Genomic DNA, 17,698 nt, shown 5'->3' with positions numbered 1-17,698 from the left:
AAATCTTCCCAAACTGCAGCCCATTCTCAGAAGCAAAGAGGTGATGCTTTGGGGGCAAAAGGTTTGTCAGTGATGGGGAAAATTTATGCCTTGGAGAGTTGATTCCAACTGTGGTCTCTGCCCTTCCCTGGAAGTTAACTTGTGGCAACCTAACCCTCCCCATCCCCTTCCAGCAGCCAGAGGGGACCTGAGGAGAGGTAACCTGTAGTTTTCAGCCAAAAACAAAGGGGGGGGGGTAACCTGGACTTTCCAGTCATTCCAGTCATTCATCTCCAGACTAGAGGGATCGTTTCTCCTAGGGAAAATGTATGCCTTGGAGAGTTGATTCTAACTGTGGTCTCTGCCCTTCCCTGGAAGTTAACTTGTCTGGATCTGGCAACTTCACCCCCCCCCCATCCCCTTCCAGCAGCGGGGGGGGGGGGTTACCTGTAGTTTCCAGCCATTCACAAACAAAAAACAGGGGGGGGTACTTTGCTGGAGTTCTACATGAACTCCAATGAAAAAGAACAATAAATACAATGTGACACACATGCTCATGTATAGAGCAAGGGGGCAGCCAGATAATTGAAAGGGTTCTGAAGAGACTTGTGATTATGCATTGCTACTCAACATTCTCCATTTAAAAAAAAAAAACACCCGCCTCCCGTCCCCCGGAAGCCAGGGAGGTGGGACCAGGGGAGGGATATCTCCGTGGCGAAATGAGTACTGATGACGGGTGATTGCGCCATCTGTCAGGATTTTGACCAGGGGGATGCATTTGAACCGATTAACCTGCTCCAGCTACAAATAGGCAGATGGAGCGAAACTCTTTGGGGGGGGGGTCAGGAGGCTGACGGCATCATCTAAAACCATGATTTTAAAGTGTCAGCATCTGGTAAGGATTTCGCTGAAATTCCCTCATGCAAAATGGCCCCTAGATTACAACAGGTGTTAAAATGAGCTACCTCCCCCCCCCCCCCAGATATAGCACAATGAGGGTTCCTTTGGCTTAGTGAGGAACGACTTTAAGGCCTCAGGCCAAGAACTCCCAGGAGACAATCAGGAATTCAGAACATTTATTGCAAGAGCCGAATAACTGTAAATAACGTTGAGCTGGCAAAGCAGTAACAAGGATAACTGTTTAGATATTTATTCAGTCAAAGTCATCAAACAACCCTCACAAACTGACAAAAGTACTGCAATAAGCAATGCATCCCTATCCCATTTTTCTTTTTAATAAATGCTCATATACCGTGGAGGAAAGAAAATGTGAACTGCTATATACAAAATAACTTCAGTTAGTTTTATTTCCGTTTTTTTTTTGTGGTAAGAACAAATTAATCATCAATAGGCTTGTGTGTGGCGGCCTCTAAATCGGCTGTTCCAGGCCGATGCAGCCAGCGCTGTGCTGCGGCGGGGGGAGGTGCCGGCACCTGTGCATAACTCGGGGCACACATGCAGGTGCAAATGCACCTGCATATGTGTGCCGAGTTACACACCAACGCTGTCTGCGTTGGCCTGGAATGGCCAATTTGGATGCCGCCATGCACCACCCTATTAGCTATTTTGTTTCGTGTATTTCTTTCAGCGGATGTTTAACTGTGGCCTAAGATAACTTTACCTTTTTCCCCCCCGTTAAGGACTTATGTTTTCCTGCTATGTTGCATGCTATGTTTAAATCGTCTGTCATGCCTGAAGAAAATAAAAACTACCTAAGGATGGTCAGGTTAGGATTTCGTAGACGTGCAACTGAGATCTTATTTAACATGACGGGTCACTTTGCTGGTTTGGTACCTGCCAGGTATTGACCAACTAGGGTAACAAACAGTTAAACAGCAAGATTAGAGATTTAACCCCCCTTTTTTTGTTTTTTATTTCCCCCCCAACTAGCCTACCAGGAGAATGCTTGGTTACATCATGAAGGCACAACACATTAAATATTTTGTGGCTATGATCTAAAAACACTTGTGTTACTACAACATCGATGCAGATGAGGATCAACACAACCGCTGCCATTTGAGCAATACAAACTGTCTTAGGTATAGACACACACTTGGCCCAATTGTGGGGGAAAAAAAAGAGCAATCATTCATTATTGGCATGGGGGCCATGCACTGGGAAGGTCTCCTGTGTAAGCCCCTCGAACTGAATGGGCACTTGAACCGAGTCATTTATTCCATTTGATGATAGGAGAGCTTTCTAGCAGATCGTGTCCTTGGCAAATTATCCTCCACTTACTGCAGTTTTGGAGTATTATTACTATTCAGTGTGATTGCAGCTAACCACTTAAAATTTCTTAGTAAAACATTTAGCTGTTATCACTGCTGGTGCTAGGCTCCCCAACTGGCTGGCTCTGCTGAAGAATTTCCTGTCCCACCTCTAAGAGACCGAGGAGCAAAAGAAAATAAAAGACCTCCATAGTGACACTCTAGGACTCTACCTTTTTACCATGGCGGAGCTCCCAAAGGAATTTCAAGGAACCCCAGAAGTGATGTCAACTGGCCACAGAAGTGACATCACCACCCATTTTAACAGGCAGGCTCAAGAAGGACTGGGGGGCGGAGACAGGAGGCAGTTGAAGGCGGGAGTAGGTATTCGGGCTCCGCCCCCTCTCAGGTGCAGAAACCATGAGAGGGCTCACTCATGCTCAGAAGTGGGGAGGGAAGCCACTGGAGTGGCTGCTTCCTTAGCCGGTGGCTGAGTCAATTTAGGCAGGAGGAGAAATGGCCCAGGGCCCAGGGGGGCCAGGGTCCCCTGGTTGGGAATCCCCACTTTACTATAAAATTTAGGTAAATTCAAAGAGTGTCCTCCAGAAGTGATATCACATCCTCTCCAAACTAGACCTTCCCCAGGCAGCGTCCCTCCCCAAATCTCCCAGAATTTGCTTAAGCAGTGTTGGGAACCCTAAGGGGCACCCACTTCCCCACTCATCTACTTTGCAGATTCAATAATAGGATAAAATAAAAGCAGCTAAAATTTCAGTGCTCTTGCTTCAAGTCTGTTTTTTTTTTTTAAAGAACCGGTTTATAGTTTTAAATTTACAAGAACAATAGCAAAATAAAATATTTTTTTCTCCCTTTCCCCTTCATTTTTGTTTTCTTTTTTAACACAAGTGTTTTGAGTTCTTGGGAACATTTGTGTGTCAGACAGACAACCAACACAGAAACACCATCACGAAAAGAAAGGGGGGGTGGGAAACCCCAAAGCAACAAGAATCAAACTGAAAGAAAGAAAGGGGAGGGGGAAAGCAACTGTGAAACACAGAATTATGCTACAATCATTTTTTTTTTAGGTGAACGTTATAAGTACACAAAAGTTAGTAATAATAATTGATCCTATTTACAAGTACTTGAACACTGATTGACTTAACGAGTGTCCACTAACAGAGTTAATAGCACAGTAGGTATAATGTTTGTAATTTTAGTTGCTTTGTTTCGGTAAGGAAGTCAAGTATAGCAGTCCCAGCACAAGATCAATGGCAACAATAACACATTTTTTGTTTTGTTCTAATTGGATATGCTTTAAAAAACAAAACAAAACAAAAAAGACAGTTGCAATCCACCTTTTTCTCTCTCTTACTCTCCAAATATATCTTCAACTGTTCGCAGCAGCAGTCCAGGGTCAAAAACCAAAAGAAAAAGTAAACCCCAAACAAAGTCCCTTGCCCCTCCCCAGAAACCCGAGTGGGGAAAAAAAATTAAGGTATTTGCACATTGGAGAGATTCTCTGTAAGAGTTTGATTATGTCTGTTTAACAAAAGCACACAACTAGGAGAAATGCTCTTTTGCGTTGCTGTTCCGTGGAGCAACCACAAAGTTATGCATATCTCTGCTATGTGACGCATAGTTCTAGAGGTCTACTCAGTACATAAAGCTCTGACACACACACACACATACACACACACACACACAGACAGAGTATTAGCAAGTCTAACTAGGCTAAAGTCACTGTTCCAAAGAAGCCATTCCTTATAGCTGATTCTCCTTTGGACTCTCCATGGCTGCCGAGCCTTGCTTATAGGCCTTCATGTTCGCCAAGGGAATGTCAGTCATGTGGCTCTGGTTGAAATGGCCTTCCCCCGAGCCAAACTGCTTTCGATCGCTGAACTGGTTTCTGTTGGTATCTTCCTTCCAGGTTCTGGTCAACGTATGTCCGTTCACCAGTTTGTCTTTCTTAACCCATTCCTTGGGAGGTGCAAAGGTGGAGAGGGGAGACTTTGGCTGCTGGTAGGAACCCAAAGTGGGAGGCATCCAACAGTTGTCTGAATGGCCCAGGACCAGGCATTCTTGAGTGCACATCTCTGTCGCTTCGGCTAATCCTCGAGGGCCAAGAGGTCCATCTGCATTGAGGTAGAAGCAGGGGTGGCAGGTATGAGGGAAGAGAGAGAGGAAGAGAATTAGACTGCAAGAAAACCTTCAAACTCATCTCAGCTGTTAACCATAAAAGCTCTCCTAAATATGAGTTTCCAAACATTGGACAAAAAGGGCTGGCAACCTCTGTGGGGCCTGACGATCTCCCAGAATTAGAATTGATCTCCAGATTACAAAAAACCCATTTCCTTGGAGAACATGGCAAATTTGGAGGGTGTGCCCCATAGGATTACTCTCCACTCAGGCCCCTCCTCTCCCCAATCCCTGCCCTCTCCAAGCTCCACCCCTCCACACTGTTGGACTTGCAATCAGCAAGTAATTTGGCTTGCAGTGTGTTTTCTTTGCAACTATCTTTTTAGCTTTTGTACTCAGCTTCAGTAAAGAGGCTGTAAATAACCTTTCTGTAAATAATCTTTCCAGGAAAGATTATTTCTTTTTTAAACCTAAAAGCATTGAGAGTCTGGATCTATGACTCAACCACAAAGTTAACTAATAACTCAATACTTCCACATGTTCTGTTACACTGGAGCTCTCTTTCTCTGGAGGTACTCGGGACCAAACCAAGTCCAAAACTCCCAACATCCAAGTATTTCTGAACCCAGAGCAGGCAACTCTAGAGATAGGCGAGTGGAAGCTTTCAAATTAGACACTCAGTATTATACACCTGGTTAAGATTGAGAAAACCCAAGCTTTGAATAGCTACCAAATAGATTTTCTCAATGAAGAACCTGTTCCAAAGATGGGAAGAAAATGCGGGAGGAGACACTTCTGTTTTTGTGCCAGAGGCCCCAGCCTTTTGAGATTTTATGGTCAATACCAGCACTTTCAAATGGGCTTAAAAGCATATTGATAACCAATGCAGCTCCTTCCAGATGGATGTTATGTGATCTTGAGCCCATAACCCGGTGGCCCAGCCAGACTTCAAAGGGAGTCTTGCATAGAACTGATTGCATATTAAATCTTGGTAGACTCTTCATTTGAAAGGGCACCGTGAGTGAGCCTTCACGGTGCCACAGTAAACATTTGTTCCCTCTAAAATATAGGGTATGGGAGCCACACTGTTACACACACACACACACACACACAATCAGAGGCATGGACAGTCTCTGGCTCTGCCCAGGAAAAGTACCAACAGGAAGCTGTGATCAAATACAGACATCAAATATCCCTGGATGGGCAGCTAATATTTGAGCATTCAAAGGAAGATCATTTTCTTTGAAAAAGAAAACTTAGGAGCACGACTTCATTTCCCCTCTCTCCTGAGCTGTTAAGAGATGGCTTAATTTGATACTTAGTGATGACAGTGGTATGAAAGATAAAATTATAGAATAGCCATCCATCCCTTTATTCATCTACCCACCTGCCCACACACACACCCATCATCCATCTGTCTGTCTGTCCGTCTGTCCATCCATCCATCCACCTACTTACTCACCCACCCTCCCCTCTGCTGTCATTGCAGACTTAAGCCCTATGCCAGAGAGATATCCGTGGACAACCTCTGGACACATGATATTGCTTTCAACCTCCAGATAGCATCTGACAGACAGACTGCCTATGTGCAGACAGCCTGTACAATTCTGCATAGGCTCAGGCTGCATGATGTGCACAAGCGGTACCCAGATCCAATGTAGAGTATGGCTCTGTGCAGAAGGAAATATAGACATCGGGCTGGGTTCTTGGGTGCAATGAACCCCACCCCGCACCCCGTGTAATAGCTGTCCTCCTCTCTTTGACAAGGGCTGCAGAAATAACTGATCCAGATATATATGGCTGTTAATCAAATATTAGCTGTCAGTCCGGGGAATCACGTTAGTTAAGGGGAAAAGGGTATTTAAATCTTTTTTCTTGCAGCTAAAAAAACGCACAGCAGAGATCCATGCCACAGTCTCCCACGAGAGGACATAGTATAAAATCCCTCTTACATTTTCATGAACTCAAGGTGGAAATGTTAGCCAGCTAGCAAATCCTTGTAATGAGCCTGCTTGCTGACACATATCACTGCCGATTCAAATCCCACGCTTGCATATTTCTCAATGGAGCGAAGCGGCAACTGACCTGATTAGCATGGAGGCAGCTGAGAACCAAGGCCTTGGAAGAAAGGGGGACGGAGTCATCACCGGGGACTGAGCTCTGTATTCCCCCCCCTCCGAGGCTATCAATAAACTTGTTCATGACATTCTTAATGATAGCACTATTTAAGACTGCAAATCTCATAAGAACATGAGAAGAGCCCTGCTGGATCAGACCGATAATCCTTCTAATCCAGCATCCTGAATCACACAGTGGCCAACAATACGGCATGGGGGCTGAGGCCTTCGTAAGAACATCCGAGGAGTCCTGCTGGATCAGACTCCAGTAATCCATCTAGTCCAGCATCCTGAATCACACAGTGGCCAAGCAGTTCCTCTGGAGGGCCAAGAATAGGACATATAGGCCACTAGGCCCTAACATTGCCTCCTGATTAACAGGACTGGTGCCTCAGTTGCCATAGCTCATAGCCACTGACAGATTTAACTCCACGAAGCAGCTTATTCACTACATCCTCTGGCAGTGAATCCACATTGCTCTTCGCGTAAAGTAGTCTTTCCTTTTGTCCATCCCGAACCGGCTGCCCATTGCTTCATCAGATATCCTCAAGTTCTAGTATTCTGGGAGAGGGAGGAAAAAAATGTCTCTGCCTTCTGCCTTTCCTCGTCAGGGAGGTGCTACAAACCTTTAATCATCTTGGTTGCCCTCCTTGATACAGTTCCCAGCTCGGAAATGCTGTTTTTGAGATATGGCCACCCAAATGGTACATGGTATTCCAAAAGGATAGATTCAAATGGGTCGCCGTGTTGGTCTGAAGGAGCACAATAAAATCAGAGTCCAGGAGCACCTTTAAGACCAACAAAGATTGATTCAGGGCGTGAGCTTTCGAGTGGAAGACTGAGAAGTCTGATGAAGAGTGCTTGCACTCCAAAGCTCACACCTTGAATAAATCTTTGTTGGTCTTAAAGGTGCTCCTGGACCCTGATTTTATTAGGGTATTCCAAATAAGGGTGCACCATGCAGGAGCATGGCGGTCCTGGAAGTGTCATTCTCAGCCCCTTCCCTAATGATCCCCAGCACTGGGTTTACCTTTTTCATCGCTGTGGCATTTTTCACCGCCGAAATAGCGGCACAGCCGTTACTGGGATGCAGCCCTCCTCACTCCCTCTAAAAGAGGAACAAAGTTGGCCATCGGGGTCCCCCCCCCACCTCGATTAGACATCAAGTGGCAAGAACGGTATAGAAAGGAAAGAGTTGTGTTAACCAATCATCAGAAAGGCTGCAGTCAAAGGAGTGTTAAAGCGCAGCGCAACTTGGAGGAAAATCAAGAGCAGAGAAGGGATGCCCAAATCTCACCCACTCTTGGCTCCACCTCCAAAATCTCCAGGGATTTCCCAACCCAGAACTGCCAAATCTAGACTGCCAATTGCCAGATGGGGACTAAAGTGCACCCAGAATTACCCTGATCTCCATCTTACAAAGATCAGTTCCCCTGGAGGCAACAGCCATTTTGGAGGGTAAACTCTACAGTATTATACCTGCTTAGGTCCCTTCCTTCCCCCAAATCCTGCCCTCCCCAGACTCAACCCCCAAATCTCCAAGAATTACACAAGCCAGAGTTGGCAGTCTGATTTATGTAATACCCAATGGCTTCCCAGAGGATCAAACTGCGGCATTTCCAGATGTAAAAACAGCATGGGTGAGGACACTGTAACCCAGGGGTAGTCAAACTGTGGCCCTCCAGATGTCCATGGACTACAATTCTCATGAGCCCCTGCCAGTGAACGCTGGCAGGGGCTCCTGGGAATTGTAGTCCATGGACATCTGGAGGGCCACAGGTTGACTACTCCTGCTGCAACTCTTTTTGTGTGGAATACAATCAGGCCTTTATGCATCTGAGATGCACAAATCTCCCCACTGGTGCTGCTGTCTCTGGGCTGGGAAGTCCATGGAGACTTTGGGAGGGTCAGTGGGATTCGGGACTTCAGTGGAGTAAAACCCTCTCAAGCAGCCATTTTCTCTAGGAGGACTGATCTCTATCACCTGGAGATGACGTGGGACGTGGGTCATCTCTATTTCCAACATGAATGTGACCCCAAAGGGCTTGTGGTGGACATGGGAACTTTCTAACATGTAAATGAGCCTTAGTAAATGTCACTTTTTTTTGCCCCTCCATGTGGCCTCTTGTGGCGCAGAGTGGTAAGGCAGCAGACATGCAGTCTGAAGCTCTGCCCATGAGGCTGGGAGTTCAATCCCAGCAGCTGCCTCAAGGTTGACTCAGCCTTCCATCCTTCCGAGGTTGGTAAAATGAGTACCCAGCTTGCTGCTGGGGGGTAAAACGGTAATGACTGGGGAAGGCACTGGCAAACCACCCCGTATTGAGTTTGCCAAGAAAACACTAGAGGGCATCACCCCAAGGGTCAGACATGACTCGGTGCTTGCACAGGGGATACCTTTACCTTTAAATGTCACCTTAGCCATGTATGGTAGGTAGGTGTATTACTTCCTCACAATGCAGAGCCAGAGTTGAGGCCAAACTATTGTGACTTGCCTCAGCCTCTCCGCATTCATGCCCTCATTTGCCACCATGCCACCACAACCTCCCACACAACACACACATTCAACCCCATGCCCTTACAGACTGGACAACTCCTCCCCTTCCTCTTCCCACCACCAAGCTCTAGCGCCCGTTGTATTCCTGGATACAACGGGCTTTGTCCCTAGTCACTAAATAAAGAACAATTATACATGAATTCGGTACTAATTCCTTCACAGATTCAAAGACAGCAAATCCTTAGTTTGAAATCTAAGTTTTGTGCAGGAAACAAGCTAGCCTTTGCCTGTCTAGATTCGTCACTATTTTGGTCAAAGAGATCTAGATATTTTACAGAAGGGGAAAACAGTGAAGGGGGAAAGAAGGAGTATTCCCAGCATATTGTTAACATTTCTAAAGGTTAATCTATAGGTTAAATGCTGATTATTTTATTTTCTGCTGACAACGGCAATTGGCTTTTAATTAGGTTTTCCTCATTTTTCCACCCACCCAATAATGCAATCCTGGCTTGCTGACCCAAAGGGGAATGCTTTGACAGGGATTAAATCTTCCAGCAAAGGATGAAGACGGAAGGAGGCAGGGAGGGGCAAAAAAAATATTATTCACCAAGGACTGACACATTTCAGGAAATGACCGGGCAGCTAAATAAACCCAACTTAAGTTCAAAGACAGCTGACATCTATTTTAGTTTGGGCTATAAACGCATAATAAACTGTTTTTTTTATATAGTCAGAAGGAAAATATGTGTGTGGCCCCTTAAGCCATGTCAAATTAATCTCCAAGAGATTTATTTCTCATCTACTTTGCTCTCCTGGGGAACTGCCGCCAAGATCTAAGGCACTTAATTTTGGAGCAGGGCTTACGCGAACTTTCCTGCCTGATAAAGTCAGTTATGTTCTGATGGGACTTTGGAATTGTTTGTCAGAAGCCTCATTCAAAGACTTACCCGGGGCAATGAAATGCATTATCCACATGTCTTCTCAGGGATACAACTAGAATAGCTCACTTCAAACAGAGTTGCGTCTCCATTCCCCACTTTCTTGTTGAGGTACAATTTCAAGTGCAACCAGAGGATATGTGCCTGCAAACGTCCTTAAGGACTCCCAAGATGATGGAGATCAGTTTCTATGGAGAAAGAAGTCCACTTTGGAAGGTCCCCCTCCCCAAACCCTGCCCTACTCAGACTCCATCCCAAAGTCTCTAGGTTGCTCTCAAGTAGGAGTTGGCAGTCCTACGAGGATGAAATTGTGGCACATTCCTGTCTGGAGAAAAAAAATCAGGAAATTACAGACTACTTTCTGATCACACCTTTTTAGCTCATGGCAGAGCAGATTGTGGACAAATTTGTCCAGTCCTTCATTGGTCCAGCTAGCAAAGAGTGACTTTATACTACAGTAATTCCAGAACTTGGAACTGTGATGCATAATATCCCTCCTTCCTTCACACTGCAGAACATTTAGAACACTCTCTGGCCACCCCATGATTGTCAGTTCAGTGCCAGGAATGTCTTGGATTGAGCTTCATCCCAGACTTGAGTATTTTACGGATCTTACGTCCTGCACTCCTCCTTGGCCATGCTGGATACGCCTTGCTTTCATTTTGTTCTCTCTGCTGTTGTTTGGGTGCTTTTTTGTGACTGTTAAGATTGGGGCAGCATAAGCTGTGATTTAGCTTTATTTGACTTGGCCAGTTAAATGTTAATTGATTTACTTGTTTTATGCTGGGGTTTGCTGCAAACATTTCTTCTGTTTCCCTAACTAAATAAAATAATAGAAAAAGAGCAAGAGACCAGCAGTACCATAATGACTAATTAAATTTGTGACAGAGGATGAGCTTTCACGAGTCACTGCTCACATCTTCAGATAAAGCTAGTCTGTGAGTCCATCTGTCCTGATGTTTTGGAGAATGGCATTATTTCAGATGACAAAAGACAATAGCAGGTGAAAAATAATAACAGGCATGATTGGATCAGGTGTGATATGTGGAGGGGTAGCAGGTGTGGATAAACCAGTGCTGCTAACAAGACAGGAAACCGAGGTTTTGATTCAGTCCAGGGGGATGCATTGGCTTGATTTTTGCTATCAGTTGCAATTCAGCAGTCTCTCTTTCTAATGATCCCTTGAAATCCCTTTGTAACAGAACTGCAACTCTCAGGACAGTAACTGAATGTCCTGGAATGTTAAAATATCCCCCACTGGTTTTTAAGCAGTGCGGTTTCTAAGGACTTGTTATTTTTTGCTTTTCAAAAGCTCATGTCTTAAAAACGCACAATTTTAAAATTTGACCTTTTCTTTACTTTTGAAAAATAAAAACTCCTGCATGGGGTGGAAAATGAAGATCTACAGCCAGCCTTGAACTCATAAAATTGGGGTCTCAAGGCAAGTACTTTACCGAGCTATCTCAGCTGTGTTGAAGTTTACTGCCTGTGGACCCTATTCACAACACATGCAGCAGACTGGAAGAAGGGATGGCAGCTGAGGGCAGCCACATGTACATTTACAGCTGGCTTTAGTGGTTAGGAGCGCGGACTTCTAATCTGGCATGCCGGTTCGATTCTCCACTCCCCCACATGTAGCCAGCTGGGTGACCTTGGGCTCGCCACGGCACTGATAAAACTGTTCTGATTGAGCAGTAATATCAGGGCTCTCTCAGCCTCACCCACCTCAAAGGGTGTCTCTTGTGGGGAGAGGAAAGGGAAGAGGAGTATAAACTGCTTTGAGACTTCTTTGGGCAGTGAAAAGCATAAAAACACCCTTTTCCTTCCCATATTGCTGTTTTCTGGGCATTTAGCTACTACAAAACATCTGCAAAATAAACTGAAAGAAGCATTTCCCCCTACACATAGGAAAATAATCTCCATGTCAGATATCTTTTAAAAAGTGAAATCAGTCTGCTACTGCTACAGTAAGCCGCTTTGAGACTCGTTTGGGTAGAGAAAAGCGGCATATAAGAACCAGCTCTTCTTCTTCTAACTCTTTCTGATACAAGTGCTTATCACATTCATTCAGGCGGCTGGTAAAACAGGAAAAATACTTTTACAGCACACAAGTATAGACAAAATGAAGCCATTGATGAAATGGCAGCACCAGATAAGAAAGGGGCTGCTCCTGTCTCACACCAACCAATGAGCAGAAACCAATCAGCAGCTCAAAAATGGGGGAATACTGGCAATCAGATTTTTCTTATTAGCATGCAGAGTTCAACTCTACAATTTGGAGGAAAACATCCAAGAAAGGAGATAGGTGCAGAGTGCAGGAAGATATGTGGGCAGGATGTGGATTAAAGAGATACCGATTCAAATTAGTTAGAGTCAAAATTAAACTGTGAATTTCTAGCGAGACTGCATTTCACATTTCTGTACAAATACTGCAACCCCATGTGATGATACTCCAGTTTCAGCTCATTCATTTCAATGGATTTAGACTGGAGTAACTCTACACAGGATTCCTCTGTCAAATCTCTCCGTTTTGATTGACACCAAGTGAGAAATGTTGATCATGAATGGGACAGAGTCATCTGTAGCACCCATACATTTTTGTTGTTGTTTAACTGCACAGGAAGAAAGCATAAAGGCAATTATCGACTCCTTCCCCCATTACCAAAACAATAGATTTCTCCCAATTTTCTGAAGCTGTTTCATCACCACTTACAAAGACGCCACTTTAAAAGCTGCTCCCGCTGCTTTAATTCCATAATTGCATTAATTTGTTTCCCTTCTGTTCGTAAAAATGTCACTGGGAATCTCTGTATCAGGCTGAAGGATTTCACTTATTCTCTTTCCTATTACCCCCTCCCCCAATCCCAAAATATTTGTTCACCAAATAATCCGGGAGAAATCTGGTTATCAGTCTTGGCTGCTTGAATATATAATGACACGAGAGCTGATAAAAACGAACCAGCCATCTGTCTCCGAATTTAAATATTTTGAAGGCAAACACAGTGGTAAATAAGCAAGATCTCCTTAAAACTGCCTTTGTAAATATTTATATCTCTATTTTTTTTAAATGCCTTTCGTTGTCATGTTTTTATTCCGCTAATAGCTGTCAGGAAGCCGTGCGGTCATGCTGCCTCCAAAACCAGTCGGTGAAAGGCAGGAGCCGGAATCTGCAGCGGCTTCCAAGAGACACCATGTGCAAAGCATTCACCCCCCTCAGTGTTTGTCCTGTTGTGTCACATTACAACGGGGTATGGGACGGTTAACACCATTTGATTCCCACAACATACTTTGAATGTGCAGAATAATAAAAAAAATTATTGTGACACAAACAGTACTCAAGACAAGAGAAAGAGAAATCATGGCTGTGTATCGGTTAGGGTTGTGGCGGTGTCCGAATCAGCCAGTGCCGCGCTGCGGGGGAGGAGGGGAGGCGCGGGCGCCGGTGTGTAACTCGCTGGAACAGCTGATTCGGTGCCGCCACACACAACCCTAGTATCAGTATTCATCTCCCAAAGTCAATACTTTATAGCTGCTTTTCTCAATGTTTGTACAGTTCAGAAGCACCAGAAGTGGCATGATCGTGCAGAATACGGTTGGGAAGCAAAGCTGTGTACAGGCCCCCACGGGCCCCTCCCCTTCCCACTCCCTCCAGGCCCATCATTGGCCATTTGGGGAGGAAGGCAGGTCAATATGACCATTCAGGAAACCCTTCCAGGACTGTCACCCCCCCCCCCCGGGTTTCAGAAATCCCTGGTTGAGAAAGCTTGCTGCAACCACAGCTCCAAGTCTCTTGGGGTATGCCTCTACCATTCCCCAAGGCAAAACTGCTCCAACTCCCTCAAATTAGATGGATAGCATGCAGTATTCTTCACGTTATGCCACAGGTTCTCAGTTGGATTGAGGTCTGGGCTTTGACGAGGCCATTTCAAGGCATTGACATGCTTCCCTTTTGTCATTCCATTCTGAGAGGCACATGAGAAGGCTGAGAGAGGGCCACAGAATGGGTGGAATTTGGGGGGATGGATATTTTAAGAGGGGGATCCAAGAAAGATAGATTTGGACGCACTTTATAAGTGTGGGAGCCTCTTCCTTTAAGTTTTACCACCTTATAGTCCCCATTATTATATAACAAAAGTGTATTTAAAATATCAGACCTCTGAGGAAGACCTGCAAGATGGTTTGGGTTGTATACTCTGCTTGTCACAGCCTAATGGTGTCACAAAGTGGCTTATACTCACCTTACTTATGTGAAGGAGGAGTGGGGAATCAAATCTGGTTCTCCAGATTAGAGGCTACGGCTCTTAACCACCTTGGGGTACTTGTGGATTGTAAACTAAACATGAGCAGGCAGTGTGATGGTAAAAAAGGCAAATGCCATTTTGGGCTGTATCAGCAGGGGCATCACATCAAAATCACAAGATGTCATAGTCCCATTTTATACGGCACTGGTCAGACCACACCTGGAGTACTGTTTGCAGTTCTGGAGGCCTCACTTGAAGAAGGACGTAGATAAAATTGAAAGGGTACAGAGGAGAGCGACGAAGATGATCTGGGGCCAAGGGACCAAGCCCTATGAAGATAGGTTGAGGGACTTGGGAATGTTCAGCCTGGAGAAAAGGAGGTTGAGAGGGGACATGATAGCCCTCTTTAAGTATTTGAAAGGTTGACACTTGGAGGAGGGCAGGATGCTGTTCCCATTGGCTGCAGAGGAGAGGACACGCAGTAATGGGTTTAAACTTCAAGTACAACGATATAGGCTAGATATCAGGAAAAAGTTTTTCACAGTCAGAGTAGTTCAGCAGTGGAATAGGCTGCCTAAGGAGGTGGTGAGCTCTCCCTCACTGGCAGTCTTCAAGCAAAGGTTGGATACACACTTTTCTTGGATGCTTAGGGCTAATCCTGCGTTGAGCAGGGGGTTGGACTAGATGGCCTGTATGGCCCCTGACAATCACTCTATGATTCTATGATTCTATACAATAAGCCTGACGCATGGAGGGCCTCAGGTGCATGACTGGACTCACAATCGGACAGGCATCAGGGGAACTCAGCTTAAAGCACTTGGTTGCTCATTCCTGCAAGGGACCAATGTGAAGGGGGAGATGGATCTTTCATTATTGGAAATAGTGAGGGGAGGGACTTTTCATCCTTTTCATTGGCTCCACACCTGCATCTTGATGGAGCGGTTATAGAATCATAGAATCATAGAGTTGGAAGGGGCCATACAGACTATCTAGTGACTCATGGGAATTATAGTCCATGGACCTCTGGAGAGCTACAATTTGGCCACCCTTGGTCTAAACATATCACCTTTTTCAGAGTTGCCTTTCTTTCCCCCCCTTAGAGTTCCGTTGTTGTTATTAATACGGTCCATTGTGCTACTCCAGGAAATAAAGACATTGCATGCAAAGCAAGGGGGAGGGAGAATCCCACCTGAATATCTCCCCATTTCCCACCTCAAATCTCTCTCCAAGATAAATTTTTTAAATTTAGTTTCCTTTGTGGACTCAGCACCAGTGTCACATTCTAGATGCGGGCAGGTCACCTTGGGAAAAAGTGCCAGAGGCGGCAAGCAAGCAGGATTCAACAAAACCCCTTTTTGTTCGCAAATAAGCGGGGATTACGTTTTTACACAGCCCTCCCACAGATTTTTATTCCTTCGGTCACAGACGAAAAGTCAACATTTGGAGATGGAATCGGTCCAATCTCAACACATGGACAGGCAGAGCGGCAGATTTTCTCCCCGGGAGGATATGGTTATTTAGCTACAGACTTTGTAGCTCAAAAAGAACAGATAGCAGCACATCTTTATGATTCCGCACCTTCTTATTTCATGGTGCGGACCACATCCATCTTTTAAACTGCTGCTGGGGAGAGCATCGTCCCAACTAATTCTGCCTCTTTTTTCTTCCCAAATTAGCATTTGCACTGCGTTCCCCCAATCTTTTTCCAAATAATTTATAAAAAGAATTATGCAAGGGATTGACACGAACCCTCTCCATTAGACATATTTGCTAATAAAAGCTGAGCACCCACAGTGCTGGATTAATATTCATTTTATTAACACATCTTTTCCCGTTATTTAGTAGCAATGCTTTTGCCTGCTGCTCGAGAGATAAAAAAAGGAACTGACATTTATTAAGTTTGCAGATAATCTTCGGTCGTTGATAAAATGCAGAAGAGTCCAGAATGAAGGGTGATTTGGGCCCGCAGAACCCTGACTGCATCCCAATGGCATGATTCACCCAGGCCCTGCCAGGCCACAGGTGTGCCGTTAAACTCACACTCAGAAACCTAATGGGGGGAGGGACTCCGCACACCCATACCCCCACCCTGTCCCCTCCAGGTGACTGCCTGCAGGAGGGTACTGGGAAGTAAAAATGGGCCTGAAGCAGGCCGCACTGGACAGGCCTTGCTGGGCTGCCAGCCATGCTACCTGCCAGACAGCTGTTATGGCGATGGAGACAGGCTCACCTGTTCCTTCTTCCTGCAAACTGGAGCGGCAGCATCCAGCCCAGCCTGTCTCAACTTTTTTTACCATTGAGAAGCCCCTGAAACATTCCTCAGGCTTCAGGAAACCCCAGAAGTGGTGCAATCGTGCAGAATATGATTGGGAAGCAGAGCTGTGGACACACCTACCCCTTCCCACCCCGACCAGGCCTATCATCGGCCATTTTGAGGGAGGCCGGCCAGAACATATATGGCCAGATCACCTGATAAATACCCTTCCAAGACCATGAAAACCCAGGATTTCACAAAACCCTGTTTGAGAAAGCCTGCTGTAATCTGATTCTCCACTCCTCCACATGCAGCCAACTGTGTGACCTTAAGCCAGTCTCCATTCTCAGAGAGCTCTCTCAGCCACACCTACCTCACAGTTTATCGGCTGTTGGGGGAGAAACAGAAATGCAGTTGTAAGCCACTTTGAGACACATGAGGCCTGCTGGGTGACCATGGGCTACCCCCAGTTCTCTCAGAGCTCTCTCAGTTTTGCCTATTTTACAGGGTCTATTTTGTAAAGGCCTATGGCTATATACAAATATATGTATTGCTATCACTATTTTACAGGGTGTCTGTTTTGGGGAGAGAAGGAGGAGGGGGAGCAGGAGGAGTTGGGTTTTATATGCCGCTTTTGTCTTCCAGGAGTCTCAAAGCGGCTTACAAACACCTTCCCTTTCCTATCCCTTTCCCTTTCCCCACAGTAGACACCCTGTGAGGTTGGTGAGGCTGAGAGAGCTATGAGATAATTGGGACTGAGCAAAGGGTTTGATTCCCCACTCCCCCACATGCAGCCAGCTGGGTGACCTTGGGCTCCTCACAGCACTGTTAGAGTTGTTCTGACTGAGCAGTAATATCAAGGCTCTCTCAGGCTCACCCACCCCACAGGGTATCTCTTGTGGGGTGGGAAGTTTGGGGGCGGGGACAAGGGGTTCAGGACACACAACACTGGTGATCTTGCCAGTGTCACTACGTCACTTCTGAGGGAAACAGTGAAATAACCAAGCATAGCTCTAGGAATCACTGGAAACTCTATGTTAAAACACCCTGGAAGTGCCATAGCAACATTGGCAACATGCATCCTGAAGCAGTAGGGCTCAGCATGGGAGGCTTTCTGCTACTGCAGAACACCTAATCGTGTGGATTTGAGCCTGAATGTGAAAGCAAGCCATATTCACACTGACGACACACCACTACAGTATCAGAGTCACACCGAGCTGCAAGAGACCAAAAAGGACCATCCTGTCCAGCTCCCCCACCTTCTCAGGGGCCTAAAATGCACACACTCCTGACAGGTGCTCATTCAATCTCCTCCAAAGAACTTCCAAGGGA

At 45.6% G+C, this 17,698-nt stretch overlaps 1 protein-coding gene across 6 annotated transcripts in view; it reads right to left on the bottom strand.

The window, feature by feature from the left end:
* Positions 1-1,040: 1,040 nt before the first annotated feature.
* PCDH9 (protocadherin 9) overlaps positions 1,041-17,698 on the bottom strand; it is a 950,858-nt gene continuing 934,200 nt past the window's right edge. For 4 of the 6 annotated variants that reach the window (XM_077344010.1, XM_077344012.1, XM_077344011.1 and 1 more), the window contains one exon: positions 1,041-4,318. In XM_077344010.1, the coding sequence (XP_077200125.1) occupies positions 3,948-4,318 (371 nt within the window). In that variant the 3' untranslated portion in view covers positions 1,041-3,947. The remainder of the gene's footprint in view (positions 4,319-17,698) is intronic. The other 2 variants (XM_077344015.1, XM_077344017.1) reach the window with 1 other exon arrangement.

The sequence above is a fragment of the Paroedura picta genome, chromosome 6 (assembly GCF_049243985.1).
Source record: "Paroedura picta isolate Pp20150507F chromosome 6, Ppicta_v3.0, whole genome shotgun sequence".
Taxonomy (NCBI): Eukaryota; Metazoa; Chordata; class Lepidosauria; order Squamata; family Gekkonidae; genus Paroedura; species Paroedura picta.
This window is presented reverse-complemented; position numbering and strand designations above follow the sequence as displayed.